At 39.0% G+C, this 23,867-nt stretch overlaps 1 protein-coding gene and 1 pseudogene across 7 annotated transcripts in view; both read left to right on the top strand.

The window, feature by feature from the left end:
* NBEAL1 (neurobeachin like 1) overlaps positions 1 to 23,867 on the top strand; it is a 151,346-nt gene that overhangs the window by 9,567 nt on the left and 117,912 nt on the right. For 5 of the 6 annotated variants that reach the window (XM_018060685.1, XM_018060689.1, XM_018060666.1 and 2 more), the window contains exons 3-4: positions 11,907 to 11,998; positions 16,837 to 16,998. In XM_018060685.1, coding sequence (XP_017916174.1) covers positions 11,907 to 11,998; positions 16,837 to 16,998 — 254 coding nt within the window. Of the gene's footprint in view, positions 1 to 11,888; positions 11,999 to 16,836; positions 16,999 to 23,867 lie in introns of those variants that run through there. The other variant, XM_005676389.3, reaches the window with a different exon arrangement.
* On the top strand, positions 20,908 to 22,664 carry LOC102170474 (annotated as a pseudogene). The gene has a single exon (XR_001919329.1). The product of XR_001919329.1 is annotated as an uncharacterized LOC102170474 (transcript).

Genomic DNA, 23,867 nt, shown 5'->3' with positions numbered 1-23,867 from the left:
TAAATTATTTTTTTAGAATAGTTTCAGGTTCACAGCAAATTGAACAGGAAGTTCCTGTGTATCCCTTGTCTCTATATATGTACAACCTTCCCTGTTATTGACATCTCACACCATACTGGTAAATGACCACTTGACTGACGCCTGAAAACACTTGAACCAGGAATGTTTTTACCTGTTCACTGTGTGTAAAACTCCAAGAAAAACACAAAAAGTTAACAGGACATACCTAATATTCCAACATTTAAGAGGTTGGCCTTTATAAGCTTTGCTAATATTAAATGATAATTTTCTATACTCTGTTGATCAAGTGTAGCATTTTATTAACCCTGTGTGTGGGTAGCTCAGTGGTAAAGAATCTGCCTGTCAATGCAAGAGATACTGGTTTGATCCTGGATTGGAAATATCCCCTGGAGGAGGAAATGGAAACCTACTTCAATATTCTTGCCTGGAAAATTCCACTACAGAGAAACCTGGTGGGCTTCATGGGGTCACAAAGAGTTGGACATGACTGAGCATGCATACACAAATGAATAGTTACTTAAAATCTAAGAAATATCTAAAGTAAAAATTAAAGTCTTTCTCACTAGGGGTGGCTCAGATGGTAAAGCATCTGTCTACAATGCGGGAGACCCGGGTTCGATCCCTGTGTTGGGAAGATCCCCCGGAGAAGGAAATGGCAATCCACTCCAGCACTATTGCCTGGAAAATCCCATGGACAGAGGAGCCCAGTAGTCTACAGTCCATGGGGTCGCAAAGAGTTGGACACGACTGAGTGACTTCACTTCACGTCACTTCTTCACTAGGGGTAAAGAGATGGGAATACTAGACCACCTGACCTACCTCTTGAGAAATCTGTATGCAGGTCAGGATGCAACTGTTAGAACTGGACAGGGAACAATAGACTGGTTCCAAATTGGTAAAGGAGTACGTCAAAGCTGTATATTATCACCCACTTATTTAATTTATATGCAGAGTACATCATGAGAAATGCTGGCTGGGCTGGATGAAGCACAAGCTGGAGTCAAGATTGCTGGGAGAAATATCAATAACCTCAGATATGCAGATAACACCACCCTTATGGCAGAAAGTGAAGAACTAAAGAGCCTCTTGATGAACGTGAAAGAAGAACGTGAAAAAAGTTGGCTTAAAGCTTAACATTCAGAAAACAAAGATCATGGCGTCTGGTCCCATCATTTCATGGCAGATAGATGGGGAAACAGTGGAAACAGTGACAGACTTTATGTTATGGGGCTCCAAAATCACTTAAAGCTCAACATTCAGAAAACTAAGATCATGGCATCTGGTCCCATCACTTCATGGCAGATAGATGGGGAAACAGTGTCAGACTTTATTTTTTTGGGCTCCAAAATCACTGCAGATGGTGGTTGCAGCCATGAAATTAAAAGACGCTTACTCCTTGGAAGGAAAGTTACGACCAACTTAGATAGCATATTGAAAAGCAGAGACGTTACTTTGCCAACAAAGGTCTGTCTAGTCAAGGCTATGGGTTATCCAGTGGTCATGTATGGATGTGAGAGTTGGACTGTGAAGAAAGCGGAGCGTCGAAGAATTGATGCCTTTGAACTGTGGTGTTGGAGAAGACTCTGGAGAGTCCCTTGGACTTCAACGAGATCCAACCAGTCCATCCTAAAGGAGATGAGTCCTGGGTGTTCATTGGAGGGACTGATGTTGAAGCTGAAACTCCAGTACTTTGGCCACCTGATGCGAAGAGCTGACTCATTGGAAAAGACCCTGATGCTGGGAGGGATTGAGGGCAGGAGCAGAAGGGGACGACAGAGGATCAGATGGCTGGATAACATCACTGACTCGATGGACATGAATTTGAGTGAACTCCGGGAGTTGATGATAGACAGGCAAGCCTGGCGTGCTGCAGTCCATGGGGTTGCAAAGAGTCAGACACATCTGAGCAACTGAACTGAGGCGTTGGTATATTCTAGCTTATTTTTATGCACAAGCCTCTTTTAGAATATAGTTTCTTTTGTTTGTGCTAAAATGGCTTCCAAATCTTTCCTGGATGTGACTGGCTTTTTATCAGAATTTCCATCAAAATTTTATATCTTTCATCTGTTTAATTGACTGTGACATGCTTTTCCAATTGGAGTCAGTTTTCCTCTTAGATTGTACGATGTGAGACCTAAGGGAAGATGAATGAAGTCATCAGTGATCGCTTAGTTGAAGAGGTAGCATTTGATCAAGGTTTTAAATTGAAACTGCTAGTGAAGTTTGCTCATTTGTGTCCAACTCTGTACGACCCCGTGGACTATAAAGTCCATGGAATTCTCCAGGCCAGAATACTAGTGTGGGTAGCCTTTCCCTTCTCCGGGGATCTTCCCAACCCAGGGATTGAACCCAGGTCTCCCACGTTGCAGGCAGCTGATTCTTTACCAGCTGAGCCACGAGGGAAGCCCAAGAATACTAGAGTGGGTAGCCTATCCCTTCTCCGGCAGATCTTCTTGACCCAGGAATTAAACCAGGGTCGCCTGCTTTGGGGGCGGATTCTTTACCAACTGAGCTATGAGGGAAGCCCTAGTATTTTAATAGTCACAGAGGATGTTCCAGACACACAAGGCATGACCAAAAGTACAAAGGAAAAGTGATCTTAATATAGATTTGCATCACTGATGTCACGTTGTACCCTGCTGCTCTGTTTTCGTGCATGTCTCTGTGCTGAATAGCTCCGTTTTGCTGCCTGATTTAGTATAATTCTTTGAAGACATTTTGAACAGCAGTTAATCTCAACATCAACAGCAGCTGATGTTGGAGTATCAACCGTGCACACACATCGAGTGAAAGAACATCAGTGTGAACGCCTGCGACTAGGGTTGCACAGGCTATCACAAATATGTCCTAACAGCAGCCTTCCTGAGAGCAACTGTAAGATGCATTTTGATTTCAAAGATGCAAAGTTGTAAAAAATTATGTTTTAGAATCAGAGAACTACAGTGTACAAGTGACCTAGCAGTTTTAAAAGTGAATGTCTAGAAATAGAAAAGAAGATCCCAATAATGATGAATAAAGACCAATAAAAAGGATATGAGTTTAGATAGCTGAAGAGAATTAGAGAGTTGGAAGGAAGATCACAAGAATTCTTTTAGAATATATCCTAGAAAGTCAAGGAGTTGGAAAATATGGAAGGCTGAATAATGAGAAGATTTAACACATATTTAATTGGTCTCAAAAGAGTAAAGAAAGCATGAAATGAATGTTAGTATTTGAAGAGATTGCAGGTGAGAGCTTTCCAGGATTGATGAAAGTTGAGTGGAAACCCACAGAGAACAAATAAAACAAATTCCATACCAATATACGTCATAGTGAAACCTTAGTTATTCTGCAGAAAACCAAAGCAAAAGAAAGAAATCTTAAAAGCTACCAGAGGGAAAAAGAACTGTCTTCAAAGGGATTACAAGTTAACACCTGATTTTTCAATAATAATGATTGTAAGGAAAGGATAATGGATTGATATCTTTAAAGGAAAGACTAATGTAGAATTTCCAACCAAGTGACATTTCTTCAGAGAGAAAATTGAAATAAAGCCATTTTCAGCAAAACAAAAGCAGTTCAATTCATGAGGAAAATATAACAATTTTCGGTACTTTTGTTTAGTTGCTAAGTCGTATCGGACTTTTTTGGGACCCCATGGACTGTAGCCTGGCTCATCTGTCTATAGGGTTTCCCAGGCAAGAATACTGAAAAGTGAAAAAGTGAAAGTGTTAAGTCCCTCAGTTGTGTCCCACTCTTTGTGACCCCATGGACTATAACCTGCCAGGATCCTCTGTCCACAGGATTCTCTGGGCAAGAATACTGGAGTGGGTTGCCATTTCCTCCTCCAGGGGATTTTCCTACCCAGGGATTGAACCTGGGTCTGCCACACTGCAGGCAAATTCTTTTTGTTTTTAAAAATTTATTGATTTTTAAAATTGAAGGATAATTGCTTTACAGCAATTATCTGTCAAACCTCGACATAAATCAGCCATAGGTATACATACATGTATCCCCTCCCTTTTGAACCTCTCTCCCGTCTCCCTCCCATCCCACCCCCCTAGGTTGGTACAGAGCCCCTGTTTGAGTTTCCTGAGCCATACAGCAAATTCCTGTTGGCTATCTATTTTACATATGGTAATGTAAGTTTCCATGTTACTCTTTCCATACATCTCACCCTCTCCTCCCCTCTCCCTGTGTCCGTAAGTCTATGTCTATTTCTCCATTGCTGCTCTGTAAATAAATTCATCAGTACCATTTTTCTAGAAAACATATGCATGCATTAGACGGGCTGACTCTTTACTGTCTAAGCCACCAGGGAAGCAAGAATACTGGAGTGGGTTGCCATTTCCTTCTCCAGGACATCTTCTTGACCCAGGGATTGAACCCGCATGTCCTACATCGCCTGCATTGCAGGTGGATTCTTTTCCGCTGAGCCACCAGGGAAGCCCAGGAAACTACAACAATTTTAAATCATGTGCACCTCATAACATAGTCTCTAAAACAAGCATTGACAGAACTAGAGAGGAATAAACACATGACAGTCATGATAGGTTTTTTTTAAGTTAACATAGGTTTGTAGTTTTTTTTTTTTTTTCCTTCACTTTTTTTTTTTTTTTAATTTTAAAATCTTTAATTCTTACATGCGTTCCCAAACATGAACCCCCCTCCCACCTCCCTCCCCATAACATCTCTCTGGGTCATCCCCATGCACCAGCTCCAAGCATGCTGTATCCTGCGTCAGACATAGACTGGCGATTCAATTCTTACATGATAGTATACATGTTAGAATGTCATTCTCCCAAATCATCCCACCCTAGGTTTGTAGTTTTTAAAAACACATTTTCTCAGTAACTGATAGAATGAACAGACCCCCCCCCCAAAAAAAAAAAATCAGTGAAGATACTGAAGATTTAAACAATGTGTGTTTTATGTTAGTTGCTCAGTCTTGTCCAACTTTTTGGGATCCCATGGACTGTAGCCCACCTGGCTCCTCTGTCTGTGGAATTCTGGCAAGAATACTGAAGTGGGTTGCCATTTCCTTCTCCAGGGGTCTTCCTGACCCAGGGATTGAACCTGGGTCTCCTGCATTACAGGCAGATTCTTTACTGTCTGAGCTACCAGGGATTGAAATAGTAGGGTTGACAAATTAAAAGGGACTTACATAGAGCATTATACCCATACATTCCTTTCAAGCACACATATTTACAAAAATGATGATATGACAGAACTTAAAGCAAGTTTCAGCAAATTTCAGATTATTGAAATAAAAGAGTATGTTTTCTAATGAGAATGTAGTTAAAGGAGAAATGCAGCTAAGAAACAAATTGCAAGAAGATTTTTTAAAAAGTCATACAGTTTAAAACAAAGGTTTGATTAAAGAACAGGAAAAAAAGGAAAATTGGGATTTTTGTGGGGGAGAGCTGAATGATAAAAGTACACATTTAGATCCTTTTGGGAAGTACCTATAGCATTACCTGGGAAAATTTGTGGCTATAAATGTGTTAGAGAAAATGGCTAAAATGAAATGAACTAGTCATTTGTGGTAGCCAAGCCTTCAAGATCCCACGTTGTCATATGCATGCCCTTTTACAATCCTCCTACATGGTATTGGTTTGCCTATGACCTGTAGAATTTTTTGTTGTTATTGTTAATTTATTTTTTAATTGAAGGATAATTGCTTTCAGAAATGTGTTGTTTTCTGTCAAACATCAGCATGAATCAGCCATAGATATACATATGTCCCCTCCCTCTCGAACCTCCCTCCCATCCCACCCCTCCTCATTGTTACAGAGCCCTTGTTTCAGTTCCCTGAGTCATACAGCAAATTCCCATTGGCTGTCTACTTTATATGTGGTAAAGTTTCCATGTTACTATCTCCTGATGCATAGAATTTGGAAAAAGTGATGGTATATCGTTTCTGAAATTAGAAAAGACACTGTTTTTTCTACTGTTTCCATCTCAGTTGTTCTCTTTTCCCTGTATCATTTGCTCTCTGGGAAGCAAGCTGCTGTGTTATAAGCAGCCCTGTGTAGAACCCTATGTGAACAACCGAAACCTGGCCAACCACCACCTGAGTGAAGCTGAAAGTAGTTTCTCCAGCCAGTCCGTCTTTGCTGTTACTACACTCTGGTTTCTGTCTTCATCACAGGTTTGGGAGAAATGCTGAGCCAGAACCATACAGCTAAGCTGTTTTTCCATTCTTGGCTCTAAAAATCTGAGATAATATTTGTTGTTCAAGCTCCTAAATTTAATTTGTTATGCAGGAATACATTAATATTATAGATAAATTATCCATTTCAAGATGACAATGAAAGAATAAAATAAGCCCAAAGTAGAGTGAGGAAATTGTAAGTTTTTTTTTTAATGTAAAATTATGAACTTTATTATGTTTATTTTTCAGTTGTTTGGGGAAGTGTACATAAGTAAGAAGATTGACAAACATTAAGGAATGATTAATAAAAAATTATCCATTATTTAACACCTTGCGTGAATAGCATAAACACAATCTGTATCTGGATATAATTTTAATTAAGAATCTGGAAGTGAGATTGAAAGTAAATCAATAATAGCTCTTCATTCTGCAAATCTTTCTAGTAGTCCTGGTGATATCATAGGGGAATTATAAGGTTTATTATAGAAATTACTCAAAATACTGAATCTAGGAAAAGAAAATCAGTAGTTCCAACATCACAGAAGAGATAACTAGATATATATCTTCTGAAGGACATATATAACATACCTGTGTTGTATTTTTTGTCAGAAAATCCCTAAATCTGACAATCTCTAGATTTACTACTTCATGGGAAATACAGAGGACTGAGAAACATGTTAAATGACAGTCAGCAAAATCTCTAATGTGAGAAATATTAAATCACCAATGGCGTAGTGTCTTCAGCAAATAAATTAGAGAAAAAAGAAATGTAATAGAAACCCATTGGTTTAAAAAGGCTTAAAACATATACCAACAAATTGCAATTTATGGACTTTCTTTGGGTCCTGACTTTATCAGATAGTTTAAGAAAGGCAATTCTGAGCAAGTCAGGAAAATCTGAACATCAACGGATGTTAAAGGGCTACTAATTTTTTCAGATTGATAGTATTGTCATATTTTAAAAGGTGTATTTTATGGTTATGTATTGAAGTATTTGTGGTTGAAATATGATGTCTGGATTTGCTTAAAAGTAATTCATTAGAGGATGAGGATATAGGTGAAATATATGTGTGTATCTAAAAGTTTATAAAACTTGAAAGAATATGTGTGTGTGCCTTGTGCTCAGTCATGTCCAACTCTTTGCACTTCATGGACTGTAACCTGCCAGGCTTCTCTGTTGATGGGATTTTCCAGGCAAGAATACTGGAGTGGGTTGCCATATCCTTCTCCAGGGGACTTTCCCCACCCAGGGATTGAACCCATGTCTCCTGTATTGTTGGCGGATTCTTTACCCACTGAGCCATCAGGGAAGCTTGAAAGAATATTAAAACCCAAATATCATTATGTGGAGAAAGGAAGGTGTTCCCGCTATTCTTACTTGTAACCCTACCCCATAAGAACTTGGTGAAATTATATGGCTCTCATAATCCTATTACTACTAAAGCCTCTCAGTGGATGTTTTGAAAAGGTAAAAATTTCTCATGCTTGAATGTAATTTAAGTCATCACATTCAGCTAGTGGTCACTGCATTGGACAGTACATCTCTAAGTGTTTAGACATCATCCTCTGGTAATGAGGAGCCTTTGAATGTATTTGAGCAGAAGAGAAAATTATATTTAAATTGAACAAATCCCATTAGTAGCTGTGTGTCACTGGGAGGAACTAAAACTACAGAGACCCGTGGGGAGCTACGTAACAGTCCAAAATGAACGATTATTTTAGTGGCAGATGATTGGATGGATATTTGAGTATAAAATCAATAAAATTGATTTTCAATTATTTTATAATTGCTTATTTTATGACATTGGATAATGACCAACTTGATAGCAGAATCTGTGTCTTATTAATGGTAGCCGACGTGTTTTAAGCATTTGCTAAATGTCGGGTATTGCCAAATGCCTTACATGTATTATCTCATTCGGTGCTTTCAACAGTGCTGTAAGGAGAGTATTATCTTCATTTTATAAATCCATAACAGATCAGAGAAATGAAGTTACCTGCCCAAAGTCACACAGATAGTAAATGCAAACAGATGTGAAAGGAAAAGAATACAGTTAAGATCATATGGCACTGGGGATCATGATTTAAGTATGCATATGGGTAGCTTAGAACATTCTTGTTTGGGAATGTTACCTAATTTAGGCACATAATAGATTATAAAAATAACTATACTTAGCCTATACTATGTGCTAGGCATTGTTCTAAGCCGTTGACTCTTACTAGGTTATTTCATTTTCACAACCCTGTAAAGAAAGGTGCTATGATTATCTTCATTTTTACAGAAGAAACTTGTGTATACGTAGAGTAACTTGTTCAAGAAAGTGCAGAGAGGGGATTAGTGTCCATTTAATTTGACCTCAGTGCTTCTGCAGTACTTTGTGTTTTGTGTTAATAAATATTGTGCAGCTGGGGAGATAGACCCTACTGTGTTATTTTATCATACTACACTCTCATAACCATGAAATTGCCTAAGCTTGAGATTTAATTGTTTCTGAATGTGTGGACTTTTTTCCTTTTATGACCTTTGGCAGTTAAGTATAGATCATTTTAAGGGTTTTCTCAGGCTGTGTCAGATGTGGCTTTTTTATGTATTAAAGTTGTTTATGCACTTGAGTGTACTGATCCTGACTCAGTTCCTCTTTTCCTCTTTTTGCTCACAAAGCCAAAACTCCATTTTATTCCTGCTCACAATTCAAAAATAGTGTAGTGTAGTGGAGAGGACACAGTTGGATTCATATATCTTTGCATTTTAATCCCTGCACTATCAATGACTAGCTGTATGACTGTGGATAAGTTATATATCCTTAGAACTTTGCTTTTCTAACCTGTAAAATGAGAAAAATGAAACCCTCTCTCAGTGGTTGTAAGGAGTAAATGGGATGATGTATACTTTTAAAATAGCTGCTGTAGTACTTGGTGGGTTTCCCTAGTTGGTCAGTGGTAAAGAAGCTGTCTGCCAATGCAGGAGACTCAGGTTCCGTTGGAGAAGGAAATGACCACCCACTCTAGTATTTGCGTGGGAATCCCATGGATAGAGGAGCCTGGTGGGATACAGTGAATTGGGTAGCAGACAGTCGAATACAACTTTGTGACTAAATGACAACAATAGTACTTGGTACATTGCAGAATCTGAAAAGACTGTAACTGCTTCACTTCTTACTAAGTAAAACATTTCCAGGTTTAAATACCATTTCTTTCCTTACAGTTAGCTGTTCAACTTCCTAAGAGAACTCTGTACTTAGCAAACACTTGATAGCCCTGACTTTCAGACTTTGAACTAGATACTGTAGAGTTTCTAAATAATCTATAAGGAGAAATACATTAATTCTTTATGGCAGTATGAGCTGTTTTGTGTTGAACTTTTACACAGTTTATTAAAACTGCTCTATAGAGGCGAACTCCAGCTACTTGTATTTCTGGAGTCTTATCCTGAATGTATGAATGAATGGATGATGTGCTGATTGGAAATGAAAAAAACAATTAATGAAATCCTTGAGAAGATTTCTCACAAGAGGTAGTTCTTCTGAAATATTTCCATCGTCTCAGTGATGATGTGGATTATAACAATTTATGATCTGATTTTGGAACAGTGTATTAATAGAAAAAACAAATACACAAAAGGTCAGCTGTCTGCATATTCTGGGAACATTCTTTTTAGGAATTCTCATTTGTGTATACTGCTTTTATTTTAGGGAAATAAATTACTTGAGTTCTTGTTATCCAAGAGCAGTGCCTAACCAATGATAAATAAGACTCCTGAGGGTCATGTTGAAATTGACTGGAGTAAAAAAGTGTTAAGAACATGAAGGAAACATTTTGAACATCATTTTTAATGATGCAGTTTATATTTAAAATAATTTATGAGGAATCATGGTTTTTTTCAAATCATCTTTGAGATATAACTTACCACAAAATGCACAGATTTTGTGTCAAATTTGATGAGTTTTGGTATGGCAAACATTTGTGTAACTACTGCCTAATAAAAAAAATAGAAAATTTCTGTTACCTGGGAAGATTTCCTGTGTGCCCTTGTGTAGTCAGCCCTCTGAAAGACAGTGATCTAATTTCTGTCACCATAGGCTGCTCTAGAACTTTTACAATTGAAATCACAATTTCAGCATGCTTTAATGCCTGGCATGTTGCTCACCATGTTTTTGAGATTTCTCGCTGTTGTCATATCAGTAGTTTATTCATTGTTATTGGAAGCTAGCATTCCATTGTGTGACTATACCACAATTTATCAGTTAACCTGTTGATAGAATTTTGGTTTATTCCCAGCTTAGGGCTATTAAAAATAAATCTTCTATGAACACTTTGGTACAAGTGTTTTTTGTTTTTGTTTGTTTTTTCTCTTGAGAGGAATGACTGGGCCATGTGGTAAATTTATGTTTAAAAGAAACTGCTAAACTATTTTCCAAGTGATTGTACATTTTATACTCCCACCAGAAATGTGAGTTCCAATTATTCCACATTTTTACCAATACTTGATATGGACAGTCTTTTAAATTTTAGCTTTTCTAGTGGATGTGTGATGGTGTTCCATTTCATTTTAATTTGCATTTCCCTGGATAACTAGTGATATTGTAAATGTTTTTGCATGCTGCTTGGCCATTTGTATTTTTTCTTTTGCGAAACATCTGAACCTTTTGCCCGTCTTTAAATTGTGTTGTCCTTTTTACATTGATTCATCGAAGTTCTTTTTATATTCTTGGTACAAATCTTTTGTCACATATATGTACTGAGAATATTTTCAGCTGATATATGGCTTGCCTTCTCCTTTTCTTAATGGTGTATTCTAATAAACAGAAGTTTTAAATTTTGAATAAGAGCAATTATTATTTTTTTCTTTTTTTGGTTTGTGATTTTTGTGTCCAAGCTGAAAGATCTTTGTGTGCCCCAAAGTTGCAAAGGTATTCTCCTATATTTTCTTTTAGAAGATCTTTTAGTTTTTATGTTTAGGTTAATGACCCATCTCTAATTTTATTTTATTTATGTTTTTTATATTTTTCATTAATTCATTGGGCAAGTATTTGTTGAGTGCCAGGAACTGTTTCAGGCACTTGGTATCCATTAGTAAACAGAATAGTCACTTGTGGTGAGCCTTTAGATAGGCCCTATGATTGTGAAGTCCACAGTCTAGGGGAACTGACAGGTAATGAATAAATTCTAGAGTGTGTGAGAAGGTGAGAAAGCACCATGAAGTGGGACAACAGAATAGGGTATAAGGTAAATGTTGGCTTGTAAGGCTGGTGATTTTAGGAAAACATGGTCAGAAGGCTTCTAATTTTAAGAAAGAGTAATAAAATTTGGCTTCATTGAGAATAAGCCATTTAAAGAATGACTTGAAGAAGATGCAGGGGTTAGCCATTCAGCTATTGGGAGAAGAATGTTCTAGATAGAGAAAACAGCCATTGCAAAGGCCTCAGATGGGAACATGTCTGGCTTGTCCCAGTAACAGTCAGGAAGCCAGTATAGTACAGGGTGATAGTGGGTAAGATCACAGAGTTAGAAGAAGGCAAATTGTGTAGAATCTTACAGAATATTAAGACTATAGCTCTTTGTGCGAGTCACATGGGATCATTATACTTAATACACATTTTAAAACAGCTCTTATGTCTTCCTGAGTATCATTTAGAGATTTCATATTATTACTCCTTTAGATTATCAGTTTATATTTGCTCAATAGGAGTTAAAACATTTTTTAAAGAAGACTCCTAACATAGTTAATATTATGATGATTTTCTTATTTCAGAAAGATCCAGATTACCTGAAGCTGTGGTTGGACAGTTTTGTTTCTAGCTATGAACAATTCTTAGATGTTGACTTTGAAAAGCTGCCTACCAGGTATGTAGAAATACTTAGTTGCCTACCCTTGGGTGAATTTGTTAATTCTTATCATAAAAACCTCATTGATGACATATTAAAAGGATGGCAATTATATGACACACATGCCCCTCCTGCATAACCCTGCTTTCCTAGCAGACATTTCTGATTGATCACAGTCATCTTTCTTGTTGCCTCTTCTTTGCTTTGTTAAGGCACTGGCAACTGAGTGTCCTGCAGTTCGTTTCAGTTCTGATATTACCCAGAGTTAGTGCTATATGCCACGAGTTAAGGGTAAAGTTCTCTGCGAGCCTGTCCTCACTTCAGTCATTATTAGCAAGTCTACGGAGAAGGCAATGGCACCCCACTCCAGTACTTTTGCCTTGAAAATCCCATGGATGGAGGAGCCTGGTGAGCTACAGTCCATGGCATCACACAGAGTCGGACACGACTGAGTGACTTCACTTTCACTTTTCACTTTCATGCATTAGAGAAGGAAATGGCAACCCACTCCAGTGTTCTTGCCTGGAGAATCCCAGCGAGGGGGGAGCCTGACGGACATGACTGAAGTGACTTAGCAGCAGCAGCAGCAGCAGCAGGGAGACCTTGACACTTCTGACCAACAGGCTATACATTTGGAAGTCGTCATGACTCCCTCACGTTCAGTAGTTTGCTACAATGACTTAGAAATCTCACTGAAAGTCCTATATGTAGGATTACAGTATTATTATGAAGGATACACATAGGAACAGGGCTAGGGTCTGGGAGGGCCTGGATGCAGGGCTTCTTGCTGTCTCCCTGTGGGGTGAGGGTGTGTTGCTCTCCCTGAACATCAGTGTGTTCAAAGAAGGAAGCTCTTTGAGCTTTGGTTTTCCAGTTTTGTTGGGTCTTATTACATCATTGACTGTTCGATCGACCTTAGTCTGTACTTCTTCTCCCCTCTCAGAAAGTTGGGGGGGGTGAGTCATTCAGATATGACTAGCCTATTTTTGAAACTATCTAAGGGTCCACCGTGTGTCACTCCATTCATTTGCCTAAAATTTCTTTGTTATATGACAGGCATTGTAGTTGAAACTTATTTTTCCTGGCCTATAGTAAGGCCCTGGATAACACCTTGGAGTAGGTCAAGTTTTCAGATTTTTAAAAATTGGATTTGAAAATCATAAAATAGGGGAAAAATTAAAATCTTGGAGAAATGTGTAAGTGAAAGTACAAATATTTTCTCCCATTCCTCTGCCTGCCACCATTTCCATAGTCTCACAGTTCCCAGGCCCACTTCCTTGATAAACTTTGCATTGTATCTCAAGTCAGCTTGTGGACCTAATCCTTGTTAGGCAGCAGAGGTTAGGTTGGCTGTGGTTAAGGAACAAAAGGAACTCAATATGTAGAGATGTATTGAGAGGGGAGGGGAGAAATGGCTGGTGGTTGGTGATGAAAAAGAGTATCTGGAGAATTGGGACTTCCCTGGTGGTTCTAGCTTCCCAGGTGGCACAGTGGTAAAGAAGCTGCCTGCCAATGCAAGAGCTGCAGGAGATGGAGTTCCATACCCGGGTCGGAAGATCCCTGGACTCCAGTATTCTTGTCTGGAAAATTCCATGGATAGAGGACCCTGGCGGGCTACAGCCCACGGGGTTGCAAAGAGTTAGACGTGAGTGAGCACGGTGGTGGTTCAGTGGTTAAGGCCCCATGCTTCCACTGAAGGTGGTGGGGGTGTGATCCTTAGTTTCCAGGGAACAAAGATCCTGCATGACCTGTTGTGCAATCCCACCATCCCCCCCCCCCAAAAAAAAGAGAATCTGAAAAATTGAAAATCTTCAGAAAGGAAAATGTTTGCAGATTGGGGGTAGAGGTAGGCACTGAGAGTGTAGACCAGGTGAGTTGAATTTGGAGAATCAAATTGGAGCCAGATCATGAGATGCCATGAATGTACTCCCCATGGACTTTGGTTTTTTGTTATGGAAGATACAAGGCTCTAGGTAGGGGATTTTTTGTGTAAGAGTATTGTGATCAAGTTTTTTTTTTTTTTTTTTTTTTTTTAAGTCATTTAGGTGGCATTATGGAGGTTGGATTGGGAAGGGTTGAGATTGAAGGCAAAAAGCCCCATTAAGAGGTGATTGTAATACTTCAGAGAAAGATCATTTGAGTTTTTGGACCAGAGCATTGAACTTAAGAAATGATGTGGTTATGCTCAAAAAGCACAAGTGCTTTATTGTTTATAAATGCAGTTTCAGAGTTCTTTCACATTAGATTATTTGTTACAAGTTTATAAAGGCTGAAAAATCAGTATTAAATCTTAACTCAGAATAAGATTATGTATTATTGATTTCTGCTCATAAAAGAGTATTCTTTTAGTTTATATTCTGTGCGTGCATGCATTCTCAGTTACTCAGTTGTGTCCAACCCTTTAAGACCCCATGGACTGTAGCCTGCCAGTCTCCTCTGTCCATGGGATTTTCCAGGCAAGAATACTGGAGTGAATTGCTATTTCTTTCTCCATGAGATCATCCCAACCCAGGGATCGAACCTGGGTCTCCTTCATTGCAAGCAGATTCTTTACCATCTGGGCCATCAGGGAAATGAACCACCATTTATACTTAGAAATGCTTTTATTATAAAAACTTACAGCTCACTTTGAATCATGAATGTAAGAGTTTTTATGGAGTCAGGATTTTGGCCTTTGAATGCTTGGTGTTTTGTAAGATGCACTTGTTATCATCCATCTGTTATAAATGTCTCCTGTCTTCGGAGGTTATTTCTAAAAACAGTACAAACAGTTATATTGCCACTACATTTAAGGTAAGATGAAGAATGCCAATAGTGTTTTTACTTGCGACTTAGTTTGTTTATTTAAAATTATTTTTCATATCTTTGTCAGAATATGGATTTAGATTTTGCTAGTAGTAAATTTTCCATTTTTCAAGTGAATAGTATATGTCAGATGTATAAAACTAGTCGTCATCTTAAAGCAGCTCACAGATAATCCTCATTTAAAGTATACTGACTTTATAAAATTTCCATGTTAGAGAATTCATAATACAAAGCAAGGGTTGCTTTTACCAGATTACAAAGCCTTGAAATTTAAGCTGGACTTTTTCCTGTGTTAGAACAATTGGCAGCTGTTTACAGGAGACATTGAGTAGGCGAACAGAGGAGTGGAAAGGATTTCTGGAGTTTGGGAAATTTCAGCAAAAGGAGCTTAGAATTTTGTCAGTGAAGTCTTAGAGGTGGGAACATACTTCTAAATTCTGAAATCTTTATCACATTAGGCCAAAAATTCCAACTTGGACTATAAACCATGTTCTAACTAATTTTATGAGTGTCAGTTAAGAAAAAAGATTACTCTTTTAGAAGCTGGTATTTTTTTCTGCCTAGGAAAATAAAAACATATGTAAATAGAAAAAGGGACAACTAAGGACAAAAGGAACAAGTTTTAGATAACTAGAATGAAATATTGGGAAATCTCATGTTTTCTTTCTTGCTGACTTACAGTTTTGGAAAAGTGAGGAGGAATAGTTTTGCCTAGTCTTGAAAATCAGTTTTATTTAAATATTTGTTATTTTGAAGTTGCTCTGTTTTTTCTAATCACCTTTTTTTAGCTCTTCAGAAAAAATTAAATATAAAAATGAGTGTATCTTTTGCCATCTGTAAATAAGAGAGAATTAAAGAATCCAAAGTTGCAAGTGAAATGATGCCCAGACTAAAACGAAGCATATTTTATAACATAGTTGTAGAATTAGGCAACCTTGGTTTGCCAGTGTTTATGTGACTGCTGCTGAGGTGCTTCAGATTTTTCTATCTACAATGAATACCTTTTACTCAGTGTAAAAATAGTACTAATACTTCATGTTAAGCACTTTCTGAAAAAGAGACCATTATAAAGTATAATTGTCATTCTTCACAGTGCTTCTTTATGATTTGAGCATTTTCCTAATAGAGATAGGAAAATTAGTATAGTGACTTATGAAAAGATTCTTAGGCTTTAGAAATATGTATTTAAAATGTATTACATTTTTAGAGTTCTTCACCTATTTTAAAGTGGAAAATGCACATTGACTACTTGGTTTCAGAGCCCAGTGAAATAGGGCAGATATCTGATATTACAGTTTCATAGAGATATTACAGTTTCAGAGATGAGATTAAATGGATATGTTACAGAGGTGAAATTTAGCATTCCGGCTTCTGAGACTGAATCTAGGGGATTTTAATGTGAGAGCCACGTGCAAGAAGTCACTTATATCTGGTGTTGGTTTTTGCCCTGTAGAACCAAATAGTTTTACACAGAAACCACTTGTCACAAAATATTGATCTATCACTTTAAAAGAGTCTTCTGTTGATGTTTGTGCTTGGAGTTCTACATTCATCTCTTTCTCCTTTCCTTTTGCTAGTTACCTTCTCTCCCTCTTCTGATCAGATGGCTTAGGGAGCCTATAGGTAGGTGAATATTGTTTATTTAGTGAAGCAGTTAACAGATATTAAACTAGTTATGGGTACTTCTTTTATATTTGCTAGTTACTGTTTCTTTTTGAATTGGTATAGATACATTTTATTTCTAAGTAATAGAAGGTGAACTAATATATTTTAAGTATATTCTTTAAAAGTAGCACAGTTGAAAATACTATATAGCATCTTTTTTTCTCTTTTCAGTAAGCCTCCTCTGAAGTGTTACTAATCACTCTGCTCTAATAATCTTTTAAAATATCACTAATCATTTGGTGGTACCTTGCAGAGAGGAGGCACAGAATTTGTGACCTAGAGGAGCTTCTTTAGGACTTGAACTGAAAATGTAGTTCCTTTAAAGTGCCAGAGATTTTCATCCTGTATTTAAACACTCTTCTTATTTTGTTCGCTTTCTGTTGTAGGGTGGATGATGTGCCTCCCGGAATATCTCTGCTTCCTGATAATATTCTGCAGGTTCTGAGGATCCAGCTTCTACAGTGTGTTCAAAAAATGGCTGATGGGTTAGAGGAAGAACAGCAAGCCTTGTCAATTTTGCTTGTCAAGTTCTTCATTATTCTTTGCAGGTACCTGGTGCAAATAAACTAGTTATCTGTTTTAAATAATAGCAAACTAATAATGTATTTATTGGTTATTAATGATGTTTGTTGTCCATGTGGTTATTAATGATGTTTGTTGTCCATGTGGTTAATAGCAAACTAATAATGGCATTTATTGGTTATTAATGATGTTTGTTGTTTATGTGGCGCTCTTAAGGATGAGTGCAGCTTTTGAAGTAGGCTTGTAATTTGTTATTATATTGGAAAGCCTTTTAGTATACCTACGTAGAGATATTCAGCCAAGATAAAAGAATAAGTGCTTTAGAGTTAAGACAACGACAAGAGCTGTTACTTAAGAATTTATTGCACTTGTATTTTCTCTATGGTCCTCACCTGTAAACATGTACATACACATTTTTATACTGTGTGTTGCCATTTGCAAAATGTATTTTTCTAGTCTTTCATTTTATAATTTAACCAAAGTAAGTATAATTATTCCATAGCTTATATTTCCAGATTTATAGATGATTGGGTCTGTGGTACTTAAATTTGGTGTGTATAAATCACAATTGGGAAGCTTACTAGAAATGCAGAGTTTGAGCCTTCTGTATGGAAATTTGGATCTAAAAGAGCTCATGCATTCTGATTTTCACCTATTCCACGTTAATCTGCATATAAAAATTTGAGAGCCATTGGGTTAGGAACATCATATGCTTCTTAAAATCTGTCTTCTTGTTCTTAGAGGAAAAACTTTTAGTCTTTTACCATTAGTTTGATATTTGCTGTGAAATTATATATAGATTTTATTAAGTCAAGACAGTTTCCTTCTATTCTTAATTTGCTGGGTGGTGTTCTCAGGAAAGATTGTTGAATTTTCTCAAACGCTTTTCGTGCAGTTAAAATGCTTTTTAACTGAGATGATCATGTGGATTTTTTCCCTTTATTCTGTTGATGAAGCATATTGCATTGGTCAGGTTTCATATGTTGAACCAGCCTTTCATTTCAGGAATGAGTTCCACTTGGTCATGGTATGTAGTCCTTTTAATAGGCTGTTGAATTCTCCTTACTGGCATTTTGTTGAAGATCTCTGCATTAATGTTTATAAGCATTTTGGTCTGTAGTTTTCTTGGAATCTCTTGTCTGATTTGGTATCAGGGTAATACTGGCATCATATAATGATTTATAAAGTGTTTCTTCTTCACTTTTTGGAAAGACGTGAGAAGGATTGGCATCAGTTCTTCTTTAAATGTTTTGTAGAATTTGCCAGTGAAAACATCAGGTCTAGGGCTGCTTTGTTGAGAGAGTTTTGACTGTTGATTCAGTATCCTTATTAGTTGAAGATCTGTTCAGGTTATTTATTTCATCATGGTTTAGTCTTAGGAGGTTTTGTGTTTCTAGGAATTTCTCCATTTCACCTATGTTATTAAATCTGTGTATAGTTCTTCATAATACTGTAATAATTCTTTTTATTTCTTTATAATCAGTACTATGTATCTTTTTATTTCTTTATAATCAGTCATGTCTGACTCTTTGTGACCCCATGGACCCTAGCCCACCAGACTCCTCCATCCATGGAATTTTCTAGGCAAGAGTACTGGAGTGGGTTACCATTTCCTCTCCAGGGGATCTTCCTGAACCAGGGATCGAACCCGGGTCTCCCGCATTGTGGGCAGACACTTTACCATCTGAGCCACCAGGGAATCCCAATTGGAGAAGGGAATGGCAAACCACTTGAGTATTCCTGCCTTGAGAACCCCATGAACAGTATGAAAAGGCAAAAAGATAGGACACTGAAAGATGAACTCCCCAGGTCGTTAGGTGCCCAATATGCTACAGGAGATCAGTGGAGAAATAACTCCAGAAAGAATGAAGAGATGGAGCCAAAGCAAAAACAACACCCAGTTGTGGATGTGACTTGTGATGGAAGCAAGGTCCAATGCTGTAAAGAGCAATATTACATAGGAACCTGGAATGTTAAGTCCATGAATCAAGGCAAATTGGAAGTGATCAAACAGGAGATGGCAAGAGTGAATGTCGACATTCCAGGAATCAGCAAACTAAAATGGACCGGAATGGGTGAATTTAACTCAGATGACCATTATATCTGCTACTGTGGGCAAGAATCTCTTAGAATAAATGGAGGAGCCCTCATAGTCAACAAAAGAGTCCGAAATGCAGTACTTGGATGCAATCTCAAAAACGACAGAATGATCTCTGTTTGTTTCCAAGACAAACCATTCAATATCACGGAAATCCAAGAAAAGCAAGAGAATTCCAGAAAAACATCTATTTCTGCTTTATTGACTATGCCAAAGCCTTTGATTGTGTGGATCACAATAAACTGTGGAAAATTCTGAGAGAGATGGGAATACCAGACCACCTGACCTGCCTCTTGGGAAATCTGAATGCAGGTCAGGAAGCAACCGTTAGAACTGGACATGGAACAACACACTGGTTCCAAATAGGAAAAGGAGTGCGTCAAGGCTGTGTATTATCACTGTGCTTATTTAACTTATATGCAGAGTACATCATGAGAAACGCTGGGCTGGAAGAAGCACAAGCTGGAATCAGGTTTGCCAGGAGAAATATCAATACCCTCAGATATGCAGATGACACCACCCTTATGGCAGAAAGTGAAGAGGAACTAAAAAACCTCTTGATGAAAGTGAAACAGGAGAGCGAAAAAGTTGGCTTAAAGCTCAACATTCAGAAAATGAAGATCATGGCATCTGGTCCCATCGCTTCATGGCAAATAGATGGGGAAACAGTGGAAACAGTGGTCAGACTTTAGTTTTTTGGGCTCCAGAATCACTGCAGATGGAAGAAAAGTTACGACCAACCTAGACAGCATATTAAAAAGCAGAGACATTACTTTGTCAACAAAGGTCTGTCTAGTCAAGGCTACGGTTTTTCCAGTAGTCATGTATGGATGTGAGAGTTGGAGTATAAAAAAAACTGAGTGCCAAAGAATTGATGCTTTTGAACTGTGGTGTTGGAGAAGACTCTTGAGAGTCCCTTGGACTGCAAGGAGATCCAACCAGTCCATTCTGAAGGAGATCAGCCCTGGGATTTCTTTGGAAGGAATGATGCTATAGCTGAAACTCCAGTACTTTGGCCACCTCATGCGAAGAGTTGACTCATTGGAAAAGACTCTGATGGCTGGAAGGGATTGGGGGCAGGAGGAAAAGGGGACAACAGAGGATGAGATGGCTGGATGGCATCACTGACTCGATGGATGTGAGTTTGAATGAACTCTGGGATGGACAGGGAGGCCTGGCGTGCTGTGAATCATGGGGTCGCAAAGAGTCGGACACGACTGAGCGATTGAACTCAACTGTAGTGTCCTTAATTTTCACCTTGAAGGACACTGTTGAGCATTTTTTGCATGGTTCACCTAGTTGGCACAGACTCCATTACTTTTTGTTTTCTAGAAATGTGTTTGTTTCTCCCTCACTTTTGAAGCAGTTTGCCAGATATTGGATTGTTGGTTGATAATTTTTTCTTTTAGCATTTTGAATATATTCTCTCACTGTCTTCTGGCCTAAGTTTGTTATTAGAAATCTGTTGATAATTGTATTGAGGGTATCTTATATGTGATGAATTATTTCTTTCTTCATGCTTTAAAGATCCTCTCTGTGTCCTTTGAGAGTTTGATAACTTTGTGTGTCTCAGTGTGGGTGTCTGTGAGTTCACCTTATTTGGAGTTTATTAAGCTTCTCGGCTTATTGTTTATTTTCATGTCTTTCTTTTCACCCATTATTTGTTCAGGTATTCTCTGTTCCCCTTTTTCTTTCTCTTCTTTTCCCAGAACGCAAATATTATTATTTCTATTATTTAGACTTGTTAATTTCCATTGTGCTGTCTTCAGGTTCCCTGATTCTTTCTTCCCCCTCTTCAAGTCTGCTCTTGGGGGGCAGCGGTGGCACCCACTGGCGTAGACATGCTCCAGCCATGGTGGTGGTTGCACCCGCTCAGAGCCTGGCTGCCGGGGCCCCTAAAGTACTGCTTCTGTCTGGCCAGCCCACTGCTGCGGCCGGAGCCCTGGCTGGCCGGGTTCTGCTGGTCATGGTGCCGGGCCAGCAAGGGGCCAGCCCGGAGAGGGTGAGGGGGGCTCTGCCCCAGGCGTGCAGGTGACAGCGCCTCACGCACCTGAGCCCGGAAGAGAAGGCGCTGCGGAGGAAACTGAAAAACAGAAGCAGCTCAGACTGCCAGAGACCGAGAGAAAGCTCGAATGAGTGAGCTGGAGCAACAAGCGGTAGATTTGGAAGAAGAGAACCAAAAACTGTTAGAAAATCAGCTTTTACAAGAGAAAACTCATGGCCTTGTAGTTGAGAATCAGGAGTTAAGAGCGGCTGGGGACGGATGCCCTAGTGGCTGAAGAGGAAGCAGAGACCAAGGGGGACGGAGCGGGGCTGGTGGCCGGGTCTGCCGAGTCCACAGCACTCAGACTACGTGCACCTCTGCAGCAGGTGCAGGCCCAGTTGTCACCCCTCCAGAACATCTCCCCATGGACTCCAATGGTGCTGACTCTTCAGACTCTGAGTCTGATATCTTGTTGGGCATTCTGTTCAACTTGGACCCAGTCATATTCCTCAGATGTCCTTCCCCAGAGTCTGCCAGCCTGGAGCAGCTCCCAGAAGTGGACCCAGAAGTGGACCCAGAAGGACCCCGTTCCTTACTGGCCTCCCCTTCTCCACACCTGGGGACGTCATCAGCCAAGCTGGAAGCCATTAATGACCTGATTTGTTTTGACCACGTATATACAAAGCCCCTAGTCTTAGAGATGCCCTCTGAGACAGAGAGCAAAGCCAGTGTGGTAGTGAAAATTGAGGAAGCACCTTTCAGCCGCTCAGAGAAAGATCACCCTGAATTCACTGTCTCAGTGAAGGAAGAACTTGCAGAAGATGACTTCATTCCAGAGCTGGGTATCTCAGATCTGCTTTCAACCAGCAACTGCCTGAAGCCATCTTCCTGCCTGCTGGATGCTTACAGTGACTGTAGCTATGAGGGCTCCCCTTCTTTGAGCGACATGTCCTCCCTGCTTGATGCAGACCATTCTTGGGAGGACCCTTTTGCCAGTGAATTTTGCCCAGCTGGTTAGTGTCTAAGGAGTGATCCAGTACTGATGCTCTTTTCTTGACTGTGACACTGCCTGGAGGACAGCACAAAGGCCTGTGCTTCATCCAAAAAGCCAAAGTAGAGGGGTGTGGTCCTGGAGAATTCCTCTAAAGTATTTGTTCAAGCCTCCTAGGTCACCCCAAGTATTGTCCTTTGACCTTTAGTGGTCCAGGGTACATACATACATTACTATGATCCAGAATTACAGCTTCTGAGGGTGTACCTTTATCTTAAGGGTGGTGGTTCACCCTGAAGTACTTACACAAGGGTCACGGGATAAGTGTTCAGACATGGAGTTAAGGAATGGTCCTTTATCAGTTTCTCTTTTCCCTTCTCAGCATCCCAGGCTTGCCTCCGATTTTAGGTCCTTTAGTTTGGTTCTGCAAGCAGAACACCTACCTGAAGGGGCTCCTTTTCCCTCATGTACAGTTCAAGTAAAGATCAAGAATCTTTTGTAAAATTACAGAAAACTACTATGTAAATGCTTGATGAAATCTTTCCGTGCTAGTGTAACTTTTGGAAGGTGCTTTCTCCATTTATTTAAAACTACCTGTGCAATTAAAAAGTACAATGCAGTGTCAAAAAAAAAAAAAAATCTGCTCTTGGATTCCTCTAGTGAATTTTTCATTGTAACGATTGTACTTTTCAGCACCAGAATTTCTTTTGGCTTCTTTTTAGTCTTTTAAATCTCTTTATCAATATTTCCATTTTGTTTACACATTAATTTATTAACTTTCTCCATGCCTACCTTGAATATTTTGAGTGTCTTGAAGACAGTTAATTTGAAGTTTTTTGTCCAATAAGTCCTTTTCAGGGAGTTTCTGTTGATTTCTTTTTTTCTTTTGAGTGGGCCATAGTTCCCTAGTTCTTTGTATATCTTCTGATTTTTCTTTTTAATTGAATGCAGGACATTGACTCTAATAACGTAATGTTGAAAATCAGATTTACCTCCTTTCCAGTTGTTTACTGCTTTTTGTTGTTACTTTTGTTTATTGCTTTTATAATATTTTTTATTCAGTTGAGTTCAGTTCAGTCGCTCAGTCGTGTCTGACTCTTTGTGACCCCATAAATCGCAGCACGCCAGGCCTCCCTGTCCATCACCAACTCCCGGAGTTCACTCAGACTCATGTCCATCGAGTCAGTGATGCCATCCAGCCATCTCATCCTCAGTCGTCCCCTTCTCCTCCTGCCCTCAATCCCTCCCAGCATCAGGGTCTTTTCCAATGAGTCAACTCTTCGCATGAGGTGGCCAAAGTACTGGAGTTTCAGCTTTAGCATCATGCCTTCCAAAGAAATCCCAGGGCTGATCTCCTTTAGAATGGACTGGTTGGACCTCCTTGCAGTCCAGGGGACTCTCAGAAGTCTTCTCCAACACCACAGTTCAAAAGCATCAATTCTTTGGTGCTCAGCTTTCTTCACAGTCCAATTCTCACATCCATACATGACTGCTGGTAAAACCATAGCCTTGACTAGACGGACCTTAGTTGGCAAAGTAATGTCTCTGCTTTTGAATATGCTGTCTAGGTTGGTCATAACTTTCCTTCCAAAGAGTAAGCCTCTTTTAATTTCATGGCTGCAGTTACCATCTGCAGTGATTTTGGAGCCCCAAGAAATAAAGTCTGACCACTGTTTCCACTGTTTCCCCATCTATTTGCCATGAAGTGATGAGACCAGATGCCATGATCTTCATTTTCTGAATGTTGAGCTTTAAGCCAACTTTTTCATTCTCCTCTTTCACTTTCATCGAGAGGCTCTTTAGTTCCTCTTCACTTTCTGCC

The sequence above is a fragment of the Capra hircus genome, chromosome 2 (genome assembly GCF_001704415.2).
Source record: "Capra hircus breed San Clemente chromosome 2, ASM170441v1, whole genome shotgun sequence".
Taxonomy (NCBI): domain Eukaryota; kingdom Metazoa; phylum Chordata; class Mammalia; order Artiodactyla; family Bovidae; genus Capra; species Capra hircus.
This window is presented reverse-complemented; position numbering and strand designations above follow the sequence as displayed.